The 20,664-nt window shown below is 39.4% G+C and overlaps 1 protein-coding gene across 2 annotated transcripts in view; it reads right to left on the bottom strand.

The window, feature by feature from the left end:
• Agbl1 (AGBL carboxypeptidase 1) overlaps window positions 1-20,664 on the bottom strand; it is a 768,202-nt gene that overhangs the window by 464,402 nt on the left and 283,136 nt on the right. For both annotated transcript variants that reach the window (XM_075952813.1, XM_075952814.1), the window contains exon 18: window positions 4,355-4,535. In XM_075952813.1, coding sequence (XP_075808928.1) covers window positions 4,355-4,535 — 181 coding nt within the window. The remainder of the gene's footprint in view (window positions 1-4,354; window positions 4,536-20,664) is intronic.

The following is a 20,664-nucleotide window of genomic DNA, read 5'->3' as shown; positions in this document are numbered from 1 at the left end:
AGAACTATGCCGTTGCTACCATCATCACCTAAATTTGAAGAATAGGGGTCAGGCTTGACTTCTCCCTCCCTTAGCTCTCTGACTATTTATAGTACCCTTACCTACTTATGAGCTTGGAAGCCATCTGCCTTCTCCTCTATCCCAACTCGATTCTACCTACAGTCCTGATTTAATCTGAGTTTCTGACTCCCCATACTCTTCTGCCCCACCTTAGGAAAAATTATGAGTCTCAGAACCACTGCCTTTGTCCAGTCTTACTGAGAACTCAGCTTAATTCAATACATTGTTTTGGCCGGCAGATGGGAAATTGTTTCTTTTGGATTTCATCAGAACAGATACATCTTTGTGTTTGTTTCTCTGTTCAGACTTGAGCTGCTAAGAGATCCTTGACTTGGCAAGACTCGCTATGTTTTTCTTGCTAGAAAGTCCTGGCTGTGTCTCCCTGACCGCTATTATCAAAATCTCCCAGCCGTCCTCAGGGGCTCCATAACCACTGCCACAAAAGGAAACTGCTCTGTTATTACACGTGTTTGTAAGCTCCATGGAGGTCCATGATAAGTTTTAAATTAAATGCTTCTTACGGGGTTGAGGAAAAACATTGATCAGTGAAGCACTGGCCTTGCAAGCATTAGAAGGTGAGTTTGGTCCCCAGAACCAACATTAGAAACAGAAAATGCCAAGTATGACAGCTAGCACTTGAAATTCCAGAACTGGAAGAATAAAACAGGTCGATCCCTGGGGTTCCCTTGTCAGTCAGCCTACTTGGTAAGTCCCATAACAGTGAAATATAAGATGGATGATATATTAGTAAAGGTTCTCTAAAGGAACAAAACTGATAGAAATATGTGTTTGTGTATGTATATGAAATATGTGTATGAAAAATATGAATGATCATATTGTATTCTTATATCATATACTATATAAGCATAAATTTATTATAAAAGATTATATATTTATATATAAGTTACATAATATTTATTATATATTATATATATATCGAAAGGGTATTTACTAGAATGACTGTCAGACTATTGTCTAAGTAGTTCAAAAATGGCTATATCCCAATCAAAAGGCCAAGAATTCAGTATCCATTTAATGAACAAGACAGGATGTCTCAGCAGTCCCAATCTGATATTGGGGTTCCAGGAAATTCTGGGAGAAAGCTGGATTCAGTAGTAGAAGTAGATTCTAATACCAATTATGGAATGCCTCAGCAACAGGAGAGATGAGCTTGCCAGAAAAAGTGAAGAAAAGCAGGCAAAAAACTCCTCCTTCCATGTTCTTTTATGTCATGAGAAGGCATGTCTCCTGACCTCAAATGATCCCATTAAGAAAATTCCTCACAGGTTTGCTCAGACACTTGGGTTTCAGTTGATCCTAGATGTAGTCAAATTAACAACCAAAATTATCCACCAGAGATGACATCTAAGGAACAACACCCAAGAGTGTGCTTTAGTCTCCTCATGTATGCACACATAGGCGTGTGCACGAACACCTGAACACACACATATAAACAACACACAAGTGCACAAGTGCAGTTCGGCTCTAAGGGCCACACTGGCATTTGGATTCACTAATATTATTTAAAGATTATCTCCTTGTTAGTCAGATCAATACAGAGTATTTCCACCACTTAAGATCTCTGTGAATAAGCATTTTGTCCAGAGAAAATCAGTGCCCTTCTGAACATCAGGAATGACACCCTTAAATAAAGCTTAGGTGAACTGCACCAAGTTAGGAGAATATTTCTCATGGGGGAATTCGAACTGTACCGGAAGAATTTGATCTATACATAGAAGACTGACTGTAATAGGTGACGTTCAAAGGGTAAAGACTGAAATGTGATAAAAGTCACATCTACCTGACTGTACATAGGCATGACCTGACGGCAGAATATCATTCACAGAAGGAACTTGAATGAAACGTAGATGGAGCAGATGTTAGGTCTGTTCTGAATGGACTCAGGATCTTGAGGTTCAAGCTTTTTATTGTGAAATGTCATGCATTCCTGGCAGCATTGAGTCCTTTCATAACGATGTGCTATGGCCTGCAGATCATTCTATCTGTGGAAAGTGTTATGATTTCTTATTATTCCTCTGCCATCCTTGCTTTGTTCAGTCCGAGATATCTACCAAGTGCTTTAGGCTCTATGATGAAAGATGCTATATAAATGAAAAGAGCAATCAGAGTCATAATAAATAATAGTAATGATGATGAATGCCCTTGTCACTATGAAGAAGCTGCACTGCCATTTGGGAAACAAAGTAACCAGCTGTGAGCTGGAAACAATGTGCACACCAGCCAACAGGCTCCACAGTGACTGAAACCCCATTAACCTTGACCAAAGACCTGGAGCAAGTCCTAATTTGGAAGGATGAGCATTTGAAATGGAAAGAGCTTCAACACTTAATCCCTGAGCTTGAATATTACTTTGGGTATGTGAGACTTTTTTTTTTCTTTTTCAGAAAAGTCTATCAGGAGCACACTGTCTTCTTCCAGCAAAGGAGAAAACTAAGCAGGTCAGGGGACAGCCAGAGTTCCCATTGAGCTAACACCCTAATCCAATACTCTTTCCAATTTCTTTCTGACCCCTGACAGTTCCATAGAAAGAAGTGAGCCAAGTTGGACAACAAAATGTCCAAATGGGGTCATGTCCCTCAAGTTGCTTTCCTTTGTTATTTTCCATCCATTTAGGCTGAGAAAGATTGCTAGTAAAAATTCTTGTCCACTCAAGCAGTGAGCAGCCAGAGATCTACTATGGACTTAGAGGAACACATGGTAGGAGTCAGGCGAACTCCGGGTGGCATTAAAAGACGCTACTCCAGAACCTGGTGCAGAATAAGATCCTAGAGGCCTCATTGCTGCTATAGGAGACTGATAGTCTTCAGTGAAGACCCTGGACTCCGGACCCTCAATGCAGTCAGCATTGAGAAAAAGGATCTTATACTTCTTATCAAAAAAAAAATCTCCTAGTAAATAGGAAATAAACAAAAAATAAATAAATCATTGACTAAGCAAGAAATAAGAGAAGCAAATAAATAAATAATAGCTATGAATTATTGAACTAACATAGCTGTGCTAACCTGATGTACTATGTACGGACCGGTACACTTCCTTTCCTTTTGTGTCTTCTTCTCTTCATCTATATTTTTTTCTTTCATTCATTCTTTCACTTTACATTTATTATAAGTAGTACTATCATAGTCTATAGCTTTGACTGGTCTGCATTGACCTGCCTTGACACATCTCATGTTTTAGATTTAGGCTGTTCCTTTTATATTTGTAATCATTACATTCTGAGCACTTTAAATTTAATCTGTCTTGATACTTATCAGAAGAAAGCCTGTTTGGAGTTGTTAAACATTTGATTTCCTTTCTTAAAGGAATTAACCATTTTATTTTCTTACACCGCTCTTGTTTGTTTACGTCACTTGGCCATTTATAAGCTTTAGTGTAACATTATGATTCTTTCTGTTTGTTGTTTTTCAACACTTTACGCTCACTTTATTTTTCAAACTCTCTAAATTTAATGTTTGTTTCTTTGCTGATGTTTTAAAGTATGATGTTCATTTCAGTCTTTGAAATAGTTTTTTCCTCTCAGCATTTTCTGCTCATCTTTCATTTTGTTTATCCACAGGACAGAATTGCCACTCTTCCAGGAAAAAGAGCCACCTATTACTAAATAAGGCATCTAAACAGGTATGTGTAAAAGTTAGTCCCGCCATTCCCTGGTCATGTGACCTTGGGGACCTCATCTGGGCCTGAGCTCAGACTCTGAGCCCTTTTGACAGACAGCATCAAATGAAATAGTCTTGTTCCCTGTATGTACTAACGTGTCATCAGCAGAGTGCAATGTGGATACCACACTTCTCTTTCCCAGGCAACATTCCATTTCATCAAAATGAAACTCCAGAAACCATAAAACATAACTGAACAAACATTTCTTTACACTTAGAACTAATACTAATATATAATTATTGGTAGTCAACACGAAGCCTCAGACTGAGCCCTGAAAGGTCCCTGGTTCGCCATATGATCCGGGTGAGTTGTTGGGACCTGGACACCAGCGCCCTTCTTCATGGATGAAGCACTGGAGTAGGTTAGCTGTGGAGCTAACTGTCTGCTACCAAATGTTTGTGCTTTCACAGACTTCTATTCAAAGAAATACCAAGAGACACGCGCAACTGTGTATGGAGGACACACTGTTAACTGTTTCAGATAGAAGAGCCCAAGGGGATTCCCTGGAGAATGCCAAGGCCTCTGCTACTATGCCCCCTTGGATGGAGAGCAGTGGATTATTCAGTAATAACTCAAATGCAGTTGTGGGTCAAAGGACACCAAGCAGGTGACATACTTGCCGTTGATGACACCATCTGGGTTGAGCATGGGGATGATCTTGAACACGAAGTTTTCCCTCAAGAGCTTTGCCACAGGGTCACTGCTGACTAGAAACTCCAAGGTCCCCTTCATCACCCAGCTGCCATTGCTCTCTCCTGGGTGAACTCGGGCTGTGATCACCTGATATGGACGACAGCCTGCAGGAAAGGGGGCACAAGAGATTAAGCCTAGATATGGTTTCCATTTCCATCTGGATCAATGACCAAAAGGAAGAGAATTGCGCCTGAAGGATATGAAATACTAAGCAAGCCGCTTGTTTCTAATATATATGATCTACATTTATTCATTTTCTATCTGCCTCCAGAAGCTGCAAGACTCAAAGACTAAGGCCATCAAGGTTCTAGGGCTGTTATCACAGCAAAGTACTCTGTGGTAGGATAAAAAGTCACAAACCATCAACTCTCCAGAGTCCATTCTCAAGATGCTGGCAATCAAATGTCTTTCACTGAATCGTACGTTCATCATTTACCAGCTTTGAGATTTTAAGCAAATAACTTAATCAAAAGATTAAATGGCCACTTCCTCATCTGTAAAATGGGGATATTTATAAAACAGCCTCATGTGATTAGAGAAACAAAAAATGTAAATAGAAAGTGTCAAAAATAGTTCCTGCTATTCAGCCCGTGTTAGCTCGCTCCTTACTCGACTGCGGTCAATGCAAAGGATTCATTCCCTAGAAGAGCTAGAAAGCAAAGAGGGAAGTTATAGACTGATGAGTGAAAGACACCAAATCTGATCTTAGAAAGGAAGGGCGGAACACCTGCAGTTGCATGATGTGGGGTGTCCTTCTGTACATATGTTGCTTTTATTGGCTAATGAATAAAGCTTTCTCAGCTAATGGCTTAGCAGAATAAAGCCAGGTGGGAAATCCGAGCAGAGACACAGAGAAAAAGAAAGTCGAGTCAAACAGACTCCAGCCAGCCACTGAGGTAACAAGACATGTAGAAAATGAAGTGATACCATGGCCACGTGGCAACACATATACCAATAGAAATGGGTTAATTAAAAATGTAGGAACTAGCTAGAAATACGCCTCAGCCATCCACCAAACAGTGTTGCAATTAATATAGTTTCCGTGGAGGTCTGGGTGGCCGGGAAACAAAAGTGCAGACTCTGTTTATAGATGCACTGTGAAGGTGACATCCTTCACTTGGTAAAGGGGATGAGTAAAGGGAATACCTCATCACAGGAAGCATACCGACTGGATAGATCTAATGAAGGCTGTATGGATGATGGAAGGATATGCTCACTGCTCTGCCTTTTTTTTTTTTTTTTCTGCAGAAGACACCTGAAGCACCTAAGCCTGGAGATGTATTCATCGGCCATTTCTGGGCTCAAGTGGACAGTTGCTTGTTCGCCTATGTTTGTGGTGCTTAGACTTCCCCTAATGCCTTACATAGGTGAGGCTAGGTTCTACTGCTGCACTGTGAGCCCAGCCTGGGGAAGGTGCTGTGACCAGGACTAATGTGTATCCTCCATGTGCTGGGAGACAAAGGAGGAAGGAAAGCATCACATCATCGACTCACTTGTGCCAACTGTAAACCCGTGGCCATATCTGGGCATGGATTTTTCTGGCTCCCTTTTCATCTTGTATCCTTGCCTGATTCCTGGCTTTTCCTAATCTTGCTCTAATAACAACGACTGTTGCTGAGCATAAAGAAATGTAGTAACTAAACAACCTAAAAGTTAATATATAATTTTTTTTTACATACAGCTTGAATTAACCACATTAAATGAGGTCTTTCTGCTCTTCAACAGCAGATCTTTCTTGGCTATTATTTTAAGGAAACAAAACTTATCTCTCATTACACACAAAGAAATATAAAACAGAATAACTATTGATCACAGGGCTGAAGGTCAGACAACAGAATATACCAATGAACCTTTATAATACTGAATTATGCTAATATCACCAATTAAGACAAAAAAAAGACCCTGTCTGTCTCTTTCATATCCCTGCCACAAGGCATTGATCCACTGAGGTCTAGACTAGACAGAAGGGGCTTAGATCAAGGCGCCTTTACTGACTACAGCGAGAGCAGCCTGCTTTGGAGGTCATCTATACATTAGAGGCAATTTTCAGCTATGCATTTCCTTAAGCAAGTATCTTGAATCTATTCCAGGAACTGTGGCCGACACTCAGTAGTAAAAAGTCAAATAAATTAAGGACCTTGTTCTAGAAGAGGCCATAGCATCTGTCAGTAGTGACACATAGGCAAGCAAACAATGACAAGGACCTAATGGAGGTGTGCACTGGGTACCAAAAATAGGTCTGAGAAGGGAAGGACATTTCCAGGATATGATGGTATTTGGACTGTCTTGAAGCATAAGTAATGTTTGACCAGACAGAGAAGGTTAAAGGATCTTCCTGAGAACATGCAACATGAAAAAACATTTAAAAAAAAAAGTCAGTGCATTACAAAATGCTATGGTGACCAAAGCATAGGGCTGTACATAATGAAGCATGAGTTTACAAAAAATTTCCCCATACATGTATTTGTCAGGGTGGGGGCAGGAATTACATTTCTTCTGTAGGTCAAATATTCTTAACAATATGGTAGGCTGTGCCCAGTAAAGGGGTACTCTGCAAAATTGCCAGACCACAAAAAAAGAGAACATATTTTGTATTTATGATATTAAAAATGGTAAAACTACTGGTTGCCTAAATATCAGACTTTCTCTTCTCTTCTTCTAACTGCCAGAGACCTGACTTGGGACAGGGGTAAAGATTTTTCCCATAATAAAATACTCAGGTTTACTTTATGCTTGTAAGTAGGCAAGTCTATGAAAGAAAACCAAACATGGTCATTGAGATAAAGATGTGATCAGAAGGGTCTTACTGGAAATCTGATCAAAAGGGGATATTTACACCTTTTAAGTAACTACTGCTTGTAAGATTTGTCCCATGTGCTTTTTCTTCCTTTCTTCCTCACAGAGGTAATATCTCAAGGGAGAAAGCCACCACGAGTATTGAAGATACATGGTAAGTACGGTGAATGTCAGGCAAAAAGAATGATGGTTCTTGGTAAATTCTTTAAGCAACTACATGCCTTCATTGGCTTTTCCAGTATGTCTGGGCATGTGGGGAAAAAAAAAGAAAAGGACACATTTTACTGCTTTTCCATGAAAGTGTAATATGATTTCCATTACATACTGCTGAAATCTACCATGTGAATATAAGACCAGGTATAAAAATCATATGCTTTCTGCAGTGAAGCAGAAAGAGAAGGTTGTAATGAAAAGAATATTTGAGATACATTCCAGAAAAGAGCAATGGCAAAGCACTGGCTTCAGAAGAAAGCCTAGACTGGAGATGGAGCTCAGGTAGTAGAACGCTTGCCCAGCATGGAGGAATCCCTGGATTTTATCCTTGGCACCGCTTAAACCTGGGAGGTAGAAATCGGAGAATTAGAAGACTCCTGCCATCCTCAGCTGAGCAGGGAGTTCAAGGCCAGCCCGGACTACTATGAAACCTTATCTAGGAGAGGAAAGAAAAGGCAGAGGATCAGAGGGAAGCAAAGAAGAGGGGAGTAAAAAGAACCCTGTGGTGGTTTAGCTCCAGAGGAAGGGTGTGCCAGTGGTGTTTTAGAAGTGAATTCTGAACATCCAAACACCTTCCTAGACATGGATAGAGGGGGGCGGACCTTGGACTTTCCACAGGGCAGGGAACCCTGACTGCTCTTAGGACTGGAGAGGGAGGGGGAGAGGAGTGGAGGGAGGGGGAGAAGGGTGGGAGGAGGGGGAGGGAAATGGGAGACTGGGAGGAGGCAGAAACTTTTTTTTCCTTTTCTCAATAAAAAAAATTTTAAAAAAAGAAGTGAATTCTGTTATACAGACAATGTATTTGCACAATAAGCTGTCTGGTATGGTGGCCTGGGGAAAGCTCAGAGAATCATATTTCCAGGGTTCAAACTTATCTCATTTTATTTCACTTGAAAATAATTTTCTCAGTTTGGGGGAAAAATGAACACTGGGTTTTCTAGGTTTGTCTGAAGACGCTATTGCAGGATACCATGAACTGGGTTACTAGCATACAACAGGGATTTATTTCTCAGCACCCTGAAGGTTCAAACCTACGATCAAAGCGACAACATTTGATGTCTGTTGATAACCTGCCTCATGGTCTCCAGAAAGCTATGTCTTCATATGACAGAGAGGACAAGAGAGATCTTCAGTATCCTTTTTATTAGAGTTCTAATCCCATTTATGAGGTCAGGGCCCTTCTCAAAGGCCCCACCATGGTTTCCACATTCATCATTACAACATGACTTTGGGTGGAAAGTAAGGATTCAGTTCATAACATATCGGGTGTTCGTGTATGGCTAATCATTCACTAACTGAAATTTGTAAACAAGCATGTTGGATAGGAAAGATTCACTGTTCACTAACAGCACAATTGAAATCAACCAGAGGTCAGGTTTTTCACTGTGTCATTTCTTCAGTCACTTTTATTCCTCCCAAATCAAGCTGTGTTGGCATCCAATACAAAACTTGCAGAGAAATAAAGGGGTTTGATGGGTATGCACCCAATCAGTAGCTTATTTTCAGCTCTGTAATTGCATATTACTCTCTTTGTGTACTTAGACCATGCTCACTGGCAACACATTAGATAACAATAGCAAGTTCTAGCCCCGTAAGAAGAAGAAATAAAAATTAGCTTGTGCTCTTCTGATACCAATAGGAGCCACTTGGCTTCAGTTGCCTTTATACCCATTATAATACAACGTGTGAGTCAATGGCCCAACTCAAGATCTTACAGAGAGGCTTTCGGCTTTGTGTCTGTTTCCCTAGGAGAGTTGGGTGGGCGAGGTATTACACTGTAATCCATCACAATACTTAGCAGGCTGTTCTAGCATCTTGAACATGTAAACGGGAAACTGTGGGATCTAATGAAGATGTAAGCAGAGTTTCAGTCACTCACATTGGTTTTCCTCTATTCCCCTCTGTGATTTAAGACAATTCTACAGTGATGTTGGTGACTTCAACTTCAAGGACCAGTGAGCTGTAGCAGCAAATGGCACTCTTGAGAGCTCATAATAGCTAACAGCTGTAAAGAGCATGAAACACGCATGCCAGGACGTTTTCCCTTGTAATTGATGATTTGGGCCTCAGTAAATCATTTTTGCAGGACGACAAAACACACCAGATACTTATATTCACTTTTTTTCCACTCTGAATTTCTTGAAATCGATTCAAGGGATCGTGCCAACTTATGGGATATCAATAATTTGTCCATATCTTAAATGAAAAAGTTACACCCTGAGTTCATGTCAGTGATCGTGATATCTGTAAAGAAAAATTAGGACACAGTATAGACTTGAACAATGGCCAAGAGATATTATTAGCCTATTAGCTTATGGGAAGCTGAGGGAAAAATAAAGACATGCTTTTCCACATGTGTACCTAATTATATGAACATCCATTTGTTTTTTTTCCTTCTTTTTCTGATCCCACTGGCATTCTGCAGGGTAGTGCACATTACAAGAGAAATGTAATAATTCTTTTCTTCAAGAGAAATTAGAAGAAAAGAGAGTCAGCACAGATAGTTACCACCCAATAAGACCAGAGAAATTTCTCAAGATAGTCTTAAAGTGGACTACTTGTTATTATATTATGAAGAATGCTTATAATTGGGGGTGACATAGATAGCAACACAGGACATCAGTTGAGGAACTGATACATAAAAGAATACCATTCAGTCACAGAAAGTATTATGATATGATCTCAAAAATAAAATAATAATTAAAAGGAAAGAAAACAAAAGATATAAGACTCAAGACAAAAAATACCTCCTGTGTCTTGATATTGTTGATAGAAGAATATATCTAAGATAAGATTAAGACAATGAAAAAAATAGGAAAGAATGTTGCACCAGCGCAGTACCCAACTGTATGCAGTTATAATATCTATTTGAATATAGCTATAGAGAGAGATGCCCCTGTCAATGAAGGTCATCTGAGTAATTTTTATATCTTTTTTATCTTTATCTCTGAAGATTTGTGCTTATGTATAAGGTCGAAGTATTAACTATATAGAAAAAAATATGGGAAAGCAGCTACAAACGAGTCTGTTTCTGCTTCCACAGGCACATTGTAGCACAGGCATGAGTTTGGAAAATATCTTGTGGGTTATAGAAGGGATCATAAACAACCATGATGCAGAGGTATGACCTAATAGAATGCCCACTGGAGCAGAAGATACTGAGGTTAAAAGAGAAAATAGCAATAGTCAGGAAAACATGATTTCAAAATGGCATCATCTAATATGAATTCTAGCAAACTTAGAACAGTCTGCCCATGGGCCATGGGGTGAGGAAAGAGAAAAGAAATAAGAGTGGGTGATTCAACTCAACGGGTACAGTCCTTGATACATTAAGTGTAAGGACCTGAGTTTAGATCCCCAGAACCCAAGTTTCTTAGTTAGGGTTTCATTGCTGTGAAGAGACACCACGACCAGAGCAAATCTTATAAAGGAAAACATGTATTTGGGGCTTGCTCACACTTTCAGAGGTTTAGCTCATTTATCATCATGGTAGGAAGCATGGCAGCATGGTGCTGGAGAAGGAGCTGCAAGTTCTACATCTGGATCCACAGGCAGCAGGCAAAGACTGTAGATGTACTGGCAAGGCTTAAGCATCTGAGACCTCAAAGCCCACCACCTGTGATACAATTCCTCCAACAATGCCACACCTACTCCAACAAGGGAACACTTCCTAATAACGCCACTCCCTGTGGGCCCGTGGGCACCATTCTTATTCAAACCACCGTACCATGTAAAGATGAACATGGTAGTTAATATCTGTAATTTCAGTGTATCTACAGAGAGATGGAGGTGGAGACAATGGAATCCCTGGAAGCTCATACTCAACCTGCCTTGCGGCATGCATTAGAGAAAGAGGGACCCTGTCTCAAACAAGTTAGAAGGCAAGGTAGGGACCAGAAGTGGACCTCTGACTGCCACAAACATTCATTCACACGTACACACCCATATAGTAAACTAAAACAAAAGGGTACAGGAAAAAGGAAGCATCATTGGAAGAAGTTCTGAGTGCAGATGCTTAAATTTCAAATTTCTCCTAAAAATCCATCTGTTGGAGGCTTGTTTTCCAGCCTATCACAATTTCAGGAAGTGGAGGAATAGCGAGGACATAAAGCTAAAAAGAGGAAGTTAGGCACTTATGGGCATGACCTTGAAGGGGATGTTGGGATTCCAGACCCTCTCTTTCTCTTCAGGTCCCACATGTCATGAAGAGAGCGGCTTTATAGGTGTAGTTTCAGAATGTAAGCTGGTACAACCACTTTGGATGTCAGTGTGGCAATTTCTCAGAAAATTAGGAAACAACCTTCCTCAAGACCCAATAATACCACTTTTAGGTACATATCCAAAGGATGCTCAATTGTGCCACAAGGACATGTGCTCAACTATGTTCATAGCAGCTTTGTTTGACACAGCCAGACCCTGAAAACAACCTAAATGCCCCTCGATAGAAGAATGGATTAAAAAAATGTGGTACATTTACACAATGGAGTACTACACAGCAGAAAAAAATAATGACACCTTGAATTTTGCAGGAAAATGGATGGAACTAGAAAACATTATTTTGAGTGAGGTAACCCAGACACAAACCAACAGTTACCACATGCACTCACTCATAGGTGGTTTTTAAACATAAAGCCAAGAAAGGCAGCCTACAAACCACAATCCCAGAGAACTTAAACAACAATGTGGACACTAAGAGACACTCACATAGATATAATCTACATGGGAAGTAGAAAATAGAAAAAGACTAGGTCTCCTGAGTAAATTGGGAGCAGGGGAACCTTGGAGGAGGGTTGAAGCGGGGAAGGGAAAGGCAGGGAGGGGAGCAGAGAAAAATGTGGAGTTCAATAAATATCATGGAAAAATTATTTTCCAAATAGAATTAAGAAACACAAGTTTCAGAAAATCTACCCCAAGACCTTAATTTCTTTTCTTTCCCCACCATTTTCTTGACAGTGCATTTGAAGCACAAAATCGTTCTCTGAAGTTTATCCATTTTTAATTGTTTGGCTATTCTTTATCTCTTTTACAAAATCTTTGCTTAATTCAGTATAACCAGGATTTTCCTCTGGATGATGAGTGCTTTGATTTACACAGGGGGCTGTTACGTTTATGTTGGGTCTTAGAGAGTTCAGAATATACAAAGATGTGAAAGTTGAGATCCACCTCTTATGAATGCCGCCTTTATGACTTTGTATATGCTCAATCTTCTACAAGTAACAATGGTTTAATTTCCCCTTTTCAAATCTTTAAGCATTTATTTCTTTTTCTTGGTCAGAAGAGGCACATTTTGTGCAGTGGGAATATTTGGGGATGTGAAAATATATTTTTTCATTGTCACATTTGGGAATTCTAAATGCTACTGTCATCTACTGAGTCAAGACAGGGGATGCTGCCAAACATTTTACGGTGCATAGAACAGTCTCCCATAAAGCGAATTATCTATCCTAAAGCATAAAAGCAGTAAGTGTGAAGAACTCTGGCTAACTTTGCAAGCTAGACTCTGTAGCACACTACAGAACAGACATGGCAATAGGCCCCATCTTCTTGTTTCCATCTTTGAAGGAGAACTATAGGCATTTCGCCAGTAGGTCTTAGAAAGCAACCATTACTAAGGTAAGATCATTTCTTTCTGTTACTTCTTCCAATAGGAATGTTTCTGAGGTCCTGGGGATTGAACCCAAGACCACATGCATAGTATGAAACAAACCTGTTCCTATCCCTTTGTAAGAGTCTTATGTCCAATTATATTAAGTGAAACTTTCACCATTTGTTGAAATGAACACGAGATTTTTCTTATTCTTAATGTACTACAAGAGAGTGGTTGCTTTATTTTTAATTCTTTTATAGAAACTGAAGATGCTGAAACATATTCATCATTCAGGTATGATTACCAAGGCATAACCATCCTGTTTCATTATGCACATCTGCTCATCACCTCTCACAAGATTTTTTAAAACAAATTTCAGATATCATATTTTCCAACATTGACCTATTCTTCTTGAGGTTAAATCAACAGTGTTCTCCTGAAATAAAACCAACTGGATTATGAAGTATTATCTCTTAATGCAATTCTGGAATCAGTTGTTTCTTTAGGATGTTTGCCTCTGTGTCTCATGAGAAAAGCAGCCAATAATTTTTCTTTTCTGCAATATCCTAGTCAGACTTAGACATCAAAGTTATGATGAACTAGAAAGCACTTCCTCTTTATTTTCTGTGAAAGATTTATAAACGGTTTGAACTTAATGGGAAAGCAAATTAAATTTGAACAGACATTTCAGTTATATAGATAATCTTATATTTATATAGTTAATTTTTTCCTTAAATGTATAGGGAAATTCACTAGTAAAGTGATTTACCCAAGCTAGTAATGATACAGATGATTTTAATCTGAATTTAATAATTAAACTATATGATCACAAATGTAAATTGTTTAGAAGTTTTTCAAATTATATGCTAACAAATTTGTCTATTTAGATTTTTAGTTTCTCCTTTTGTCAATTTAATAAACATTTTTTATAATTACAAAATTATAGACATAAAAGTTGTTTTAAAATCCTTGTACTTTTATAATAAATAAAATACTAGTACCTTTTATTTTTATTTCTGATATTGGGGATGTATTGCTTTTCCCTACCAAGGCAACTTATAGAGGGGGCGTTTATTTATATACAGAGCGGCTTACAGTTCCAAAGAGATAATAATCCATAATGGAAGACTGGAGGATAGGTGGTAGCATCTGGAGCTGCAGCTGAGAGCTCACCTCTTGAGATCAAGCAGAAAACAGAGAACACACTGGTAACTTCCTAGTCTTTGAAACCTTAAAGCTGGCCCCTAGTGACATGCCTCCTCCAACAAGGCCATTCTTCCTAATTTTTCCCAAACAGTTCCACAAACTAGGGAGTAAGCATTCAAATATAGGAGCCAATGTGGGGTAGGAGGAGCTCTCATTCAAAGCACCACAGGGTACTTTATTCTTAATCAGTCTTGAAATGAGCACCATAATTTTATGCCTTTTCAGGAACCAATTCCTCTTTGCTGACTTTCTTTCTTTTAAGAACTGCCATCTTATCTATTCTAGTGTTGTACCTTTATGATAGCTCATACACACATATACACACACACACACACAGAGGGGGAGAGAGAGAGAGAGAGAGAGAGAGAGAGAGAGAGAGAGAGAGAGAGAGGGAGGGAGGGAGGGAGGGAGGGAGGGAGGGAGGGAGAGAGAGAATAAGCAGAAATAAATGATGTACTCCAATTCATCCTGTGGGCAAATCCTAGGATCTATGAGACTTGAAGGCATGGTTTGGGTGTTATGACTATAACTGTTGTAGTTGAAAAACACAAAGACAGAAACCCCTATGAGGCATGTGGTCACCATGACATTGCAACAAAAACTATGGCAAATTAAAATATAACAATCACTTGAAGATACATGAGCATTCTTAAATAAATAGAAAACCTTAGAACGTTTTAAAGTCAAGAATTGAGGACATTTAAAAATTCTCTCAAAAGCTTGGTCTATTGGTGGTAGATCTATCAATGACAGCAGGGGCTGTCCCTAATGCTTTGGCTGGCCCTTGGGAACTATTCCTCATACTGATAGCCCTGTGCAGCCTTAATAGAAGGGAAGGTCCTTAGTCTTACCACAACTTGATAGGTCATGCTTTGTTGACAGTAGGAGACCTGCCCCTCTCTGAACAGAAACAAAGGAGGAGTGATTGAGGCTGTGGATGAGAGAGGAAAAGGAAGAAGAGAAGGGAGGGGAAACTGCCATTGGGATGTAAAATAAATAAATTAAATTAAAATGCTTTTAAAAAGAAAAACACGTTTTGTTTTTTCATTGATTTCTATTGTAATTTTTAAATGTTGTCGTCCTTTGGTTCTAATATATAGTGCCTTGACAAAAATAATTCTAAGGGGGCTGGAGAGATGGCTCAGTGGTAAAGAGCATCGCCTGCTCTTCCGAAGGTCCTGAGTTCAATTCCCAGCAACCACATGGTGGCTCACAACCATCTGTAATGAGGTCTGGTGCCCTCTTCTGGCCTGTAGACACACACAGATAGAATATTGTATACATAATAAATAAATAAATATTTAAAAAAATAATTCTAAGATGGAATTTAGTACCAACATATGAAATTTTGTAAATACAAACATGTTCATAAAAGCTGTTGAAGGATGCAATATTCCTTAGGTGCCAACTGCACGGAATTGGTCAGTAATACTGACATTTTCTATATTCTTGTTAACGTTTAGTTCTACTTGTTTATCATTCACTGAGAAAGGCCTGTGAAAATTCCCCAAGATTATTGTGAGATTGGCTATTTCTCCTTATACTGTTGTCAAGTCTTTACTTGTTTTCTGTTCGTGGTTAACTGCACACAGAGTTTTGAACCATTCTACGGTCCTGATAGACTGAATGTTTTGTCATTATTGAAGCCTTGCGGGCTCTGCTCAGGCAATTTGCCTAAACGTCTCCTTTGTTTGTATTAATACGGCTGTGCGGTATTTCTTCGGGATTGTATTCACGTATCACATTTTTTAAAATCTAATTCCAAACTTGCCATCACTTTCCCATCCCCCTTCGTCTCTCAGAGTAACACAAGGCTGAATACTGTACTTTCTGCAGCTTGACGCTCTTTTGATATCTCTCAGCTGTAGCATTTATTCATTTACACTTGTTGCAACGAATGACAGGTGCAAGTCTAATGCTATCCCTTCATGATTTTGCATTACGGTTGCCCTAACTTTTGTAACGAATGACTTCCCTCCCTCTCTCACATGCATTTGGATTGACTGCTTAGGTGTTTTTTTCCCCCATTGTTTCTTTGCTTTCTTGATTAGCTCAGTAGTTGCATATCTTTTTACTAATATTCACGTGGTCACCTTAATAATTATAAGATGCACCTATCCTTGTATTGAAATAGTCTATTCTGTTTCTACCACATATTAAAATTCATGAGACTTATTTATTGCATTATAAATTCACTATTAGTTTATATTCAGTCACAGATTCATCCTTGAAATGATTTTTTTAACTTGGTATTGTATTACCAACTTCAAGTGGGTTTCATTATTTCCCATCTGCCTGAAAATCACCCCTTCGAATTTCTTGCAGCAGAGGTTAACTAACCTTGAGTACTCAAGCTTTTTATTTGAGAAAAAAACTCATTTTATTCTCTTTTAAGAAATACATTTGTTGGGCACAAAATCCTTTCACATCCTCCGACAAGTTCTGCTTCTATTTGTCTTCAAGTTCATTTTCCTGGGAGCTAATGAAAAATTAATTGCCTTTAATGATCCTTTTAAAAGTAGCTAGAAATGTATCTTTATTCTTTTTTTTTTGCTAAGATAAGAATGAATTTTTGTTTTCTGTTGATGGCTTTCATATATACATTTTCCAAAGGAAGAAAAGAGAGTCTTTTGTAATTAGCAAATTGTTGAACTGTCTTACACATATTTAAGTCTTTTCTTGATGATTATTCTGTAACATCCAGAGATATAATCCTGACAAATACATCACAGAGGCTTTCTTTCCTTACATTTCTAATTTCTTAGATTTTCCTCAATACTATCAAAGAGAAAGAGTTTTGAACTCTTATGGGGATTGATGACTTATCTGGCAATTAACAAGTAATTTTCGCTAGTTTTTTGAAACAGGACAGACTGGTGTCTAATGAAGAGATTCAGTGTCACCTGGCTACTGAGAAGATCCTTTCTCTAACATCATTCATCACTTAGTGCTTCTAGTAAATCTGAAATAAGAAACGTGGGCATTATCATCATTCTCTTCCTGCTCGCCAATGTGGCAAGGACAGCAAGGAAGAGAAAAATGTGTGTGTTCTGAATCACATTCCAATGTTCCTTTTATTTATCATGTATAATTCTGTGAACTCTATCCAAACAAACATTGTACCATGAGATCGAAACAAGGGTTATATAAATTATGGAAAAGGAGACGGATTTGGTGTTTTGTTTTGCCTCTTTCTAATGGAAGAAATTTGGCAAAATTAAAATCTTTCGAAATTGTAACTCCAGAGCTATAAAGCAAACTCTCTTGTGCCCTTGTGCTGAAGTCTGTGGTTACCAATGGTGACTATAACTTTCCTAGACAAGATCCAAAGATTTTAGTTAGTAGTTTCAATCCCTACTAGGTCTACTATATCCTTCTGGATTCTTTCAGCAGCTACAAACAGGAAGCAAACTAACTTGTCCTTTGATCTCTTATTGATTTTTTCCTCATAGTGAAATTCAAATACTGATATGGAAGGAGGCTACCCAAGGCCAGGCACAAGAAGAAAACCAGAAAGCACAGGGGGGTTGTCACTGTGAATCAATGTCTGCCTCACCCACTCAGGTAAGTGGCATGGGCGCATCTTCTGGCACAGTCTTCCCAGATGAGCAGTCTGTGGACAGCTCTCACACAAATGCTTAGCTATATCTGTGTATCCCGCCAGAATGAGGCACTGAACAGTCACTTGGTGACTGTCGATAATGCTGAGGTAGAAGTCCAAGCTGACACTAAATGACTCATCTTCATCTCTACCCCCTTTACATTATTGACAACAAGCAGCCCCAGACCCTGTCCCTCCTTCTTGACAACTTTGCCATCTGCTTTTTACCCCCAGTCTGTTAGCTATGCACGACGCTAGTCTAAAGAGCTCTGAATTCCTCTCTGAGATTGCCCTCATTTTTAGCAAAGAAACATGGAGTCTGTTAGCAAAGTTGGGAAAAGGCTGTTCTCAGAGCCAATTTGCCTCACTGTGGATTCTTGGGGGCAACTGGGTAGAAGCCCAGAATGCAAAGATTGGCAATAGGGCTTCTGAGTCTGATGAGTAATGAAACTGGCGTGAAGATTAAGGTTGTTTAATTGGCATCCCATAAGGCTTTTTATTAAACCTTTTAAACTTTTTCACAGATCATAAGCAACACACAGAGAAGGGGAGAAAAGTTACAGTATCTTTGTCATGAAAATTCAGGGCCTCAAAGAACATACTCTCTTCTTTCTTTTCTTGCAATCACATTTTTCAATTCATGACTGCTACCTCTTCCTCACCATCAGGACCAACAACTAAGCAGTCCAATTGATCTTAAGAGAGAAAAGAAGAAAGATAGAGATACAGAGACAGAGGCGGTGAGACGGTCATAGCATAAACACTCCTCTTTGGCTGCATCACCTTCTGTATAACAATACGATATAGCATCCATACTCCTGGAGCTGATAAGATAGCTCAGTTGATGAAGCGCTTGCAGTTAAACCACGAGGACCCGAGCTTGGGTACCATGAAAGAAAAGCTAGGCATGACTAGATGTTCCTACAAACCCTAATATTCATGACAACAGAACAGGAAAATCCAGGAAGAGTCCTGGTCATCTACCCTCGGAGAATCAGGGAGCCCCAGGTTCAGTGAGAAATTCTGTCTCAAAAAAATAAGGTGGGAAGTAATAAAGGAAAACAGTTGACACCCTCTGGCCTCTACATGTGCATGCACAAGTGTACGTACTAGTACACACACGAATACATACACATACATACCATATGCACGTGTGTGTTCATGTACATATATATACATATGCCACATGCACACATAAATGTGCATGTAAACACACACGTACACAAAGAATCTATACTCTTGTAAGTATTCTCATTGGAAAACCTAACAACATTTCCTATCGCAGTAGTCTTCACTTTGCTGTTTACCATCTCCCAAACACACCGTGTCCATTTTCGTCTCTCTGCCCTTCTTTGCCTATCAGACTTTTGCTGCCCTTCATTTGAAAGCTTCCTTTCCTTCTTCCCCTATGATACCCACTTTGACCCTTGGCCCTTTCCGCCATCCTGCTTCCTCTCTCTTATCTTTGCCCCCACATCTCTGCACATCAGCACCATTCAAGAACACAATGTGCTAAGAAGATGGGAAGATGTCACTGCAATAAGCTGTCCCAATTAATTCCTGCATGTCTGATTATTTCATTGGTTCATTCATTAATTCAAAGGATACTCACTAAATTCTTGCAATAACCCAGGAACTACAATTTGAAATGTAATTATTGAGGGCAAAAGCATCAATGTTCTTGACAAATTCACCCTCTGGTAGGGGTGCAAAAGCAGTATTGCATAAGCATTGGGAAAGGAAACTAAACAGAAGAAGCAGGGCATGGAAAACAGGAAGTAGGGGTCATGACTTCAGGAAGAGGGAGGTTTGAGGAGTGGACATCCGAGCAGGTGCCCCCTGTATGGAGGAAAATCACCAGCTCCAAAAACAATATAAACCTCAGGGGGGCTAGAATGGAGTGTGTGTATGGCACTCTTCACCAGCGTGGCAGTCTGACTTGTGCCTTAGGTCCCTTCCATGGACATACTTTTCCATGCCACAGCAAGAGTCACGTAGTCGAAGTCTAGATAAAGCCATTCAACCTACTCAGACAGATAAAACCACAGTGTTCTGTGCCTGGAATATGAAAATGATGCCATGGTAGAAGCATTCCTTCATTTGCTTTGGATGCTTTCATCCATCAGACGCCTTCACGTCATGTGACCACTGAGAGAATCTTCACTGTGAAGCATCCGTTAGGGATCAGCAGGCCCCTGTTTATCCCACACACAGGGATGATACCAACCACCTTGGACACGGGTGAGCATTAGAGTCCCTCTGGGCAAAGAAGTCTCTATTTCCCCATATGGCATTGAAATGACTGACTGGGAATATTTTCCTCAGCTAGCATAGTTGCTTGGGCCAAAATAGGACTTCCGTTCCATACATCTGGGGTTAAACCTAAGACAGCAGGTATACCAAGCTCCCACAAGGGAGGACCTGAAGCTGCTGATGAGAGAGTACAATTTTGAGGAGCAAAGGTCTCTCTATACATTGGATGCCCACTGTGTATTTTAATAAAAATGAATGCAAAAAAAAACTTTAAAACACTGGAATTAATTTTAATTGACACTTTTATTTAATCCAATAGAATTTTAATATGTGCTAAATAGAAAATGATGCATTTTTCATGTTAGGGTGCTTAGAAATTAAAAAGTTTTAAGGGTTTTTTAGCTAGAGCATGTTCAGTTTGGACTAAACATTTTTAATTGCTCAGTGGCCTCACATGGCTCATGGTTCTCTGCAGTGAATGGTGGGACCTATGACCTTTATCAGATGTCTCACTGACTCCATTTATCATACATAATAGCAGGTTTATTATACCCCAATGGAAACTAGTCAAGACACT

Source organism: Microtus pennsylvanicus, chromosome 18, assembly GCF_037038515.1.
Source record: "Microtus pennsylvanicus isolate mMicPen1 chromosome 18, mMicPen1.hap1, whole genome shotgun sequence".
In the NCBI taxonomy this organism is placed as follows: domain Eukaryota; kingdom Metazoa; phylum Chordata; class Mammalia; order Rodentia; family Cricetidae; genus Microtus; species Microtus pennsylvanicus.
This window is presented reverse-complemented; position numbering and strand designations above follow the sequence as displayed.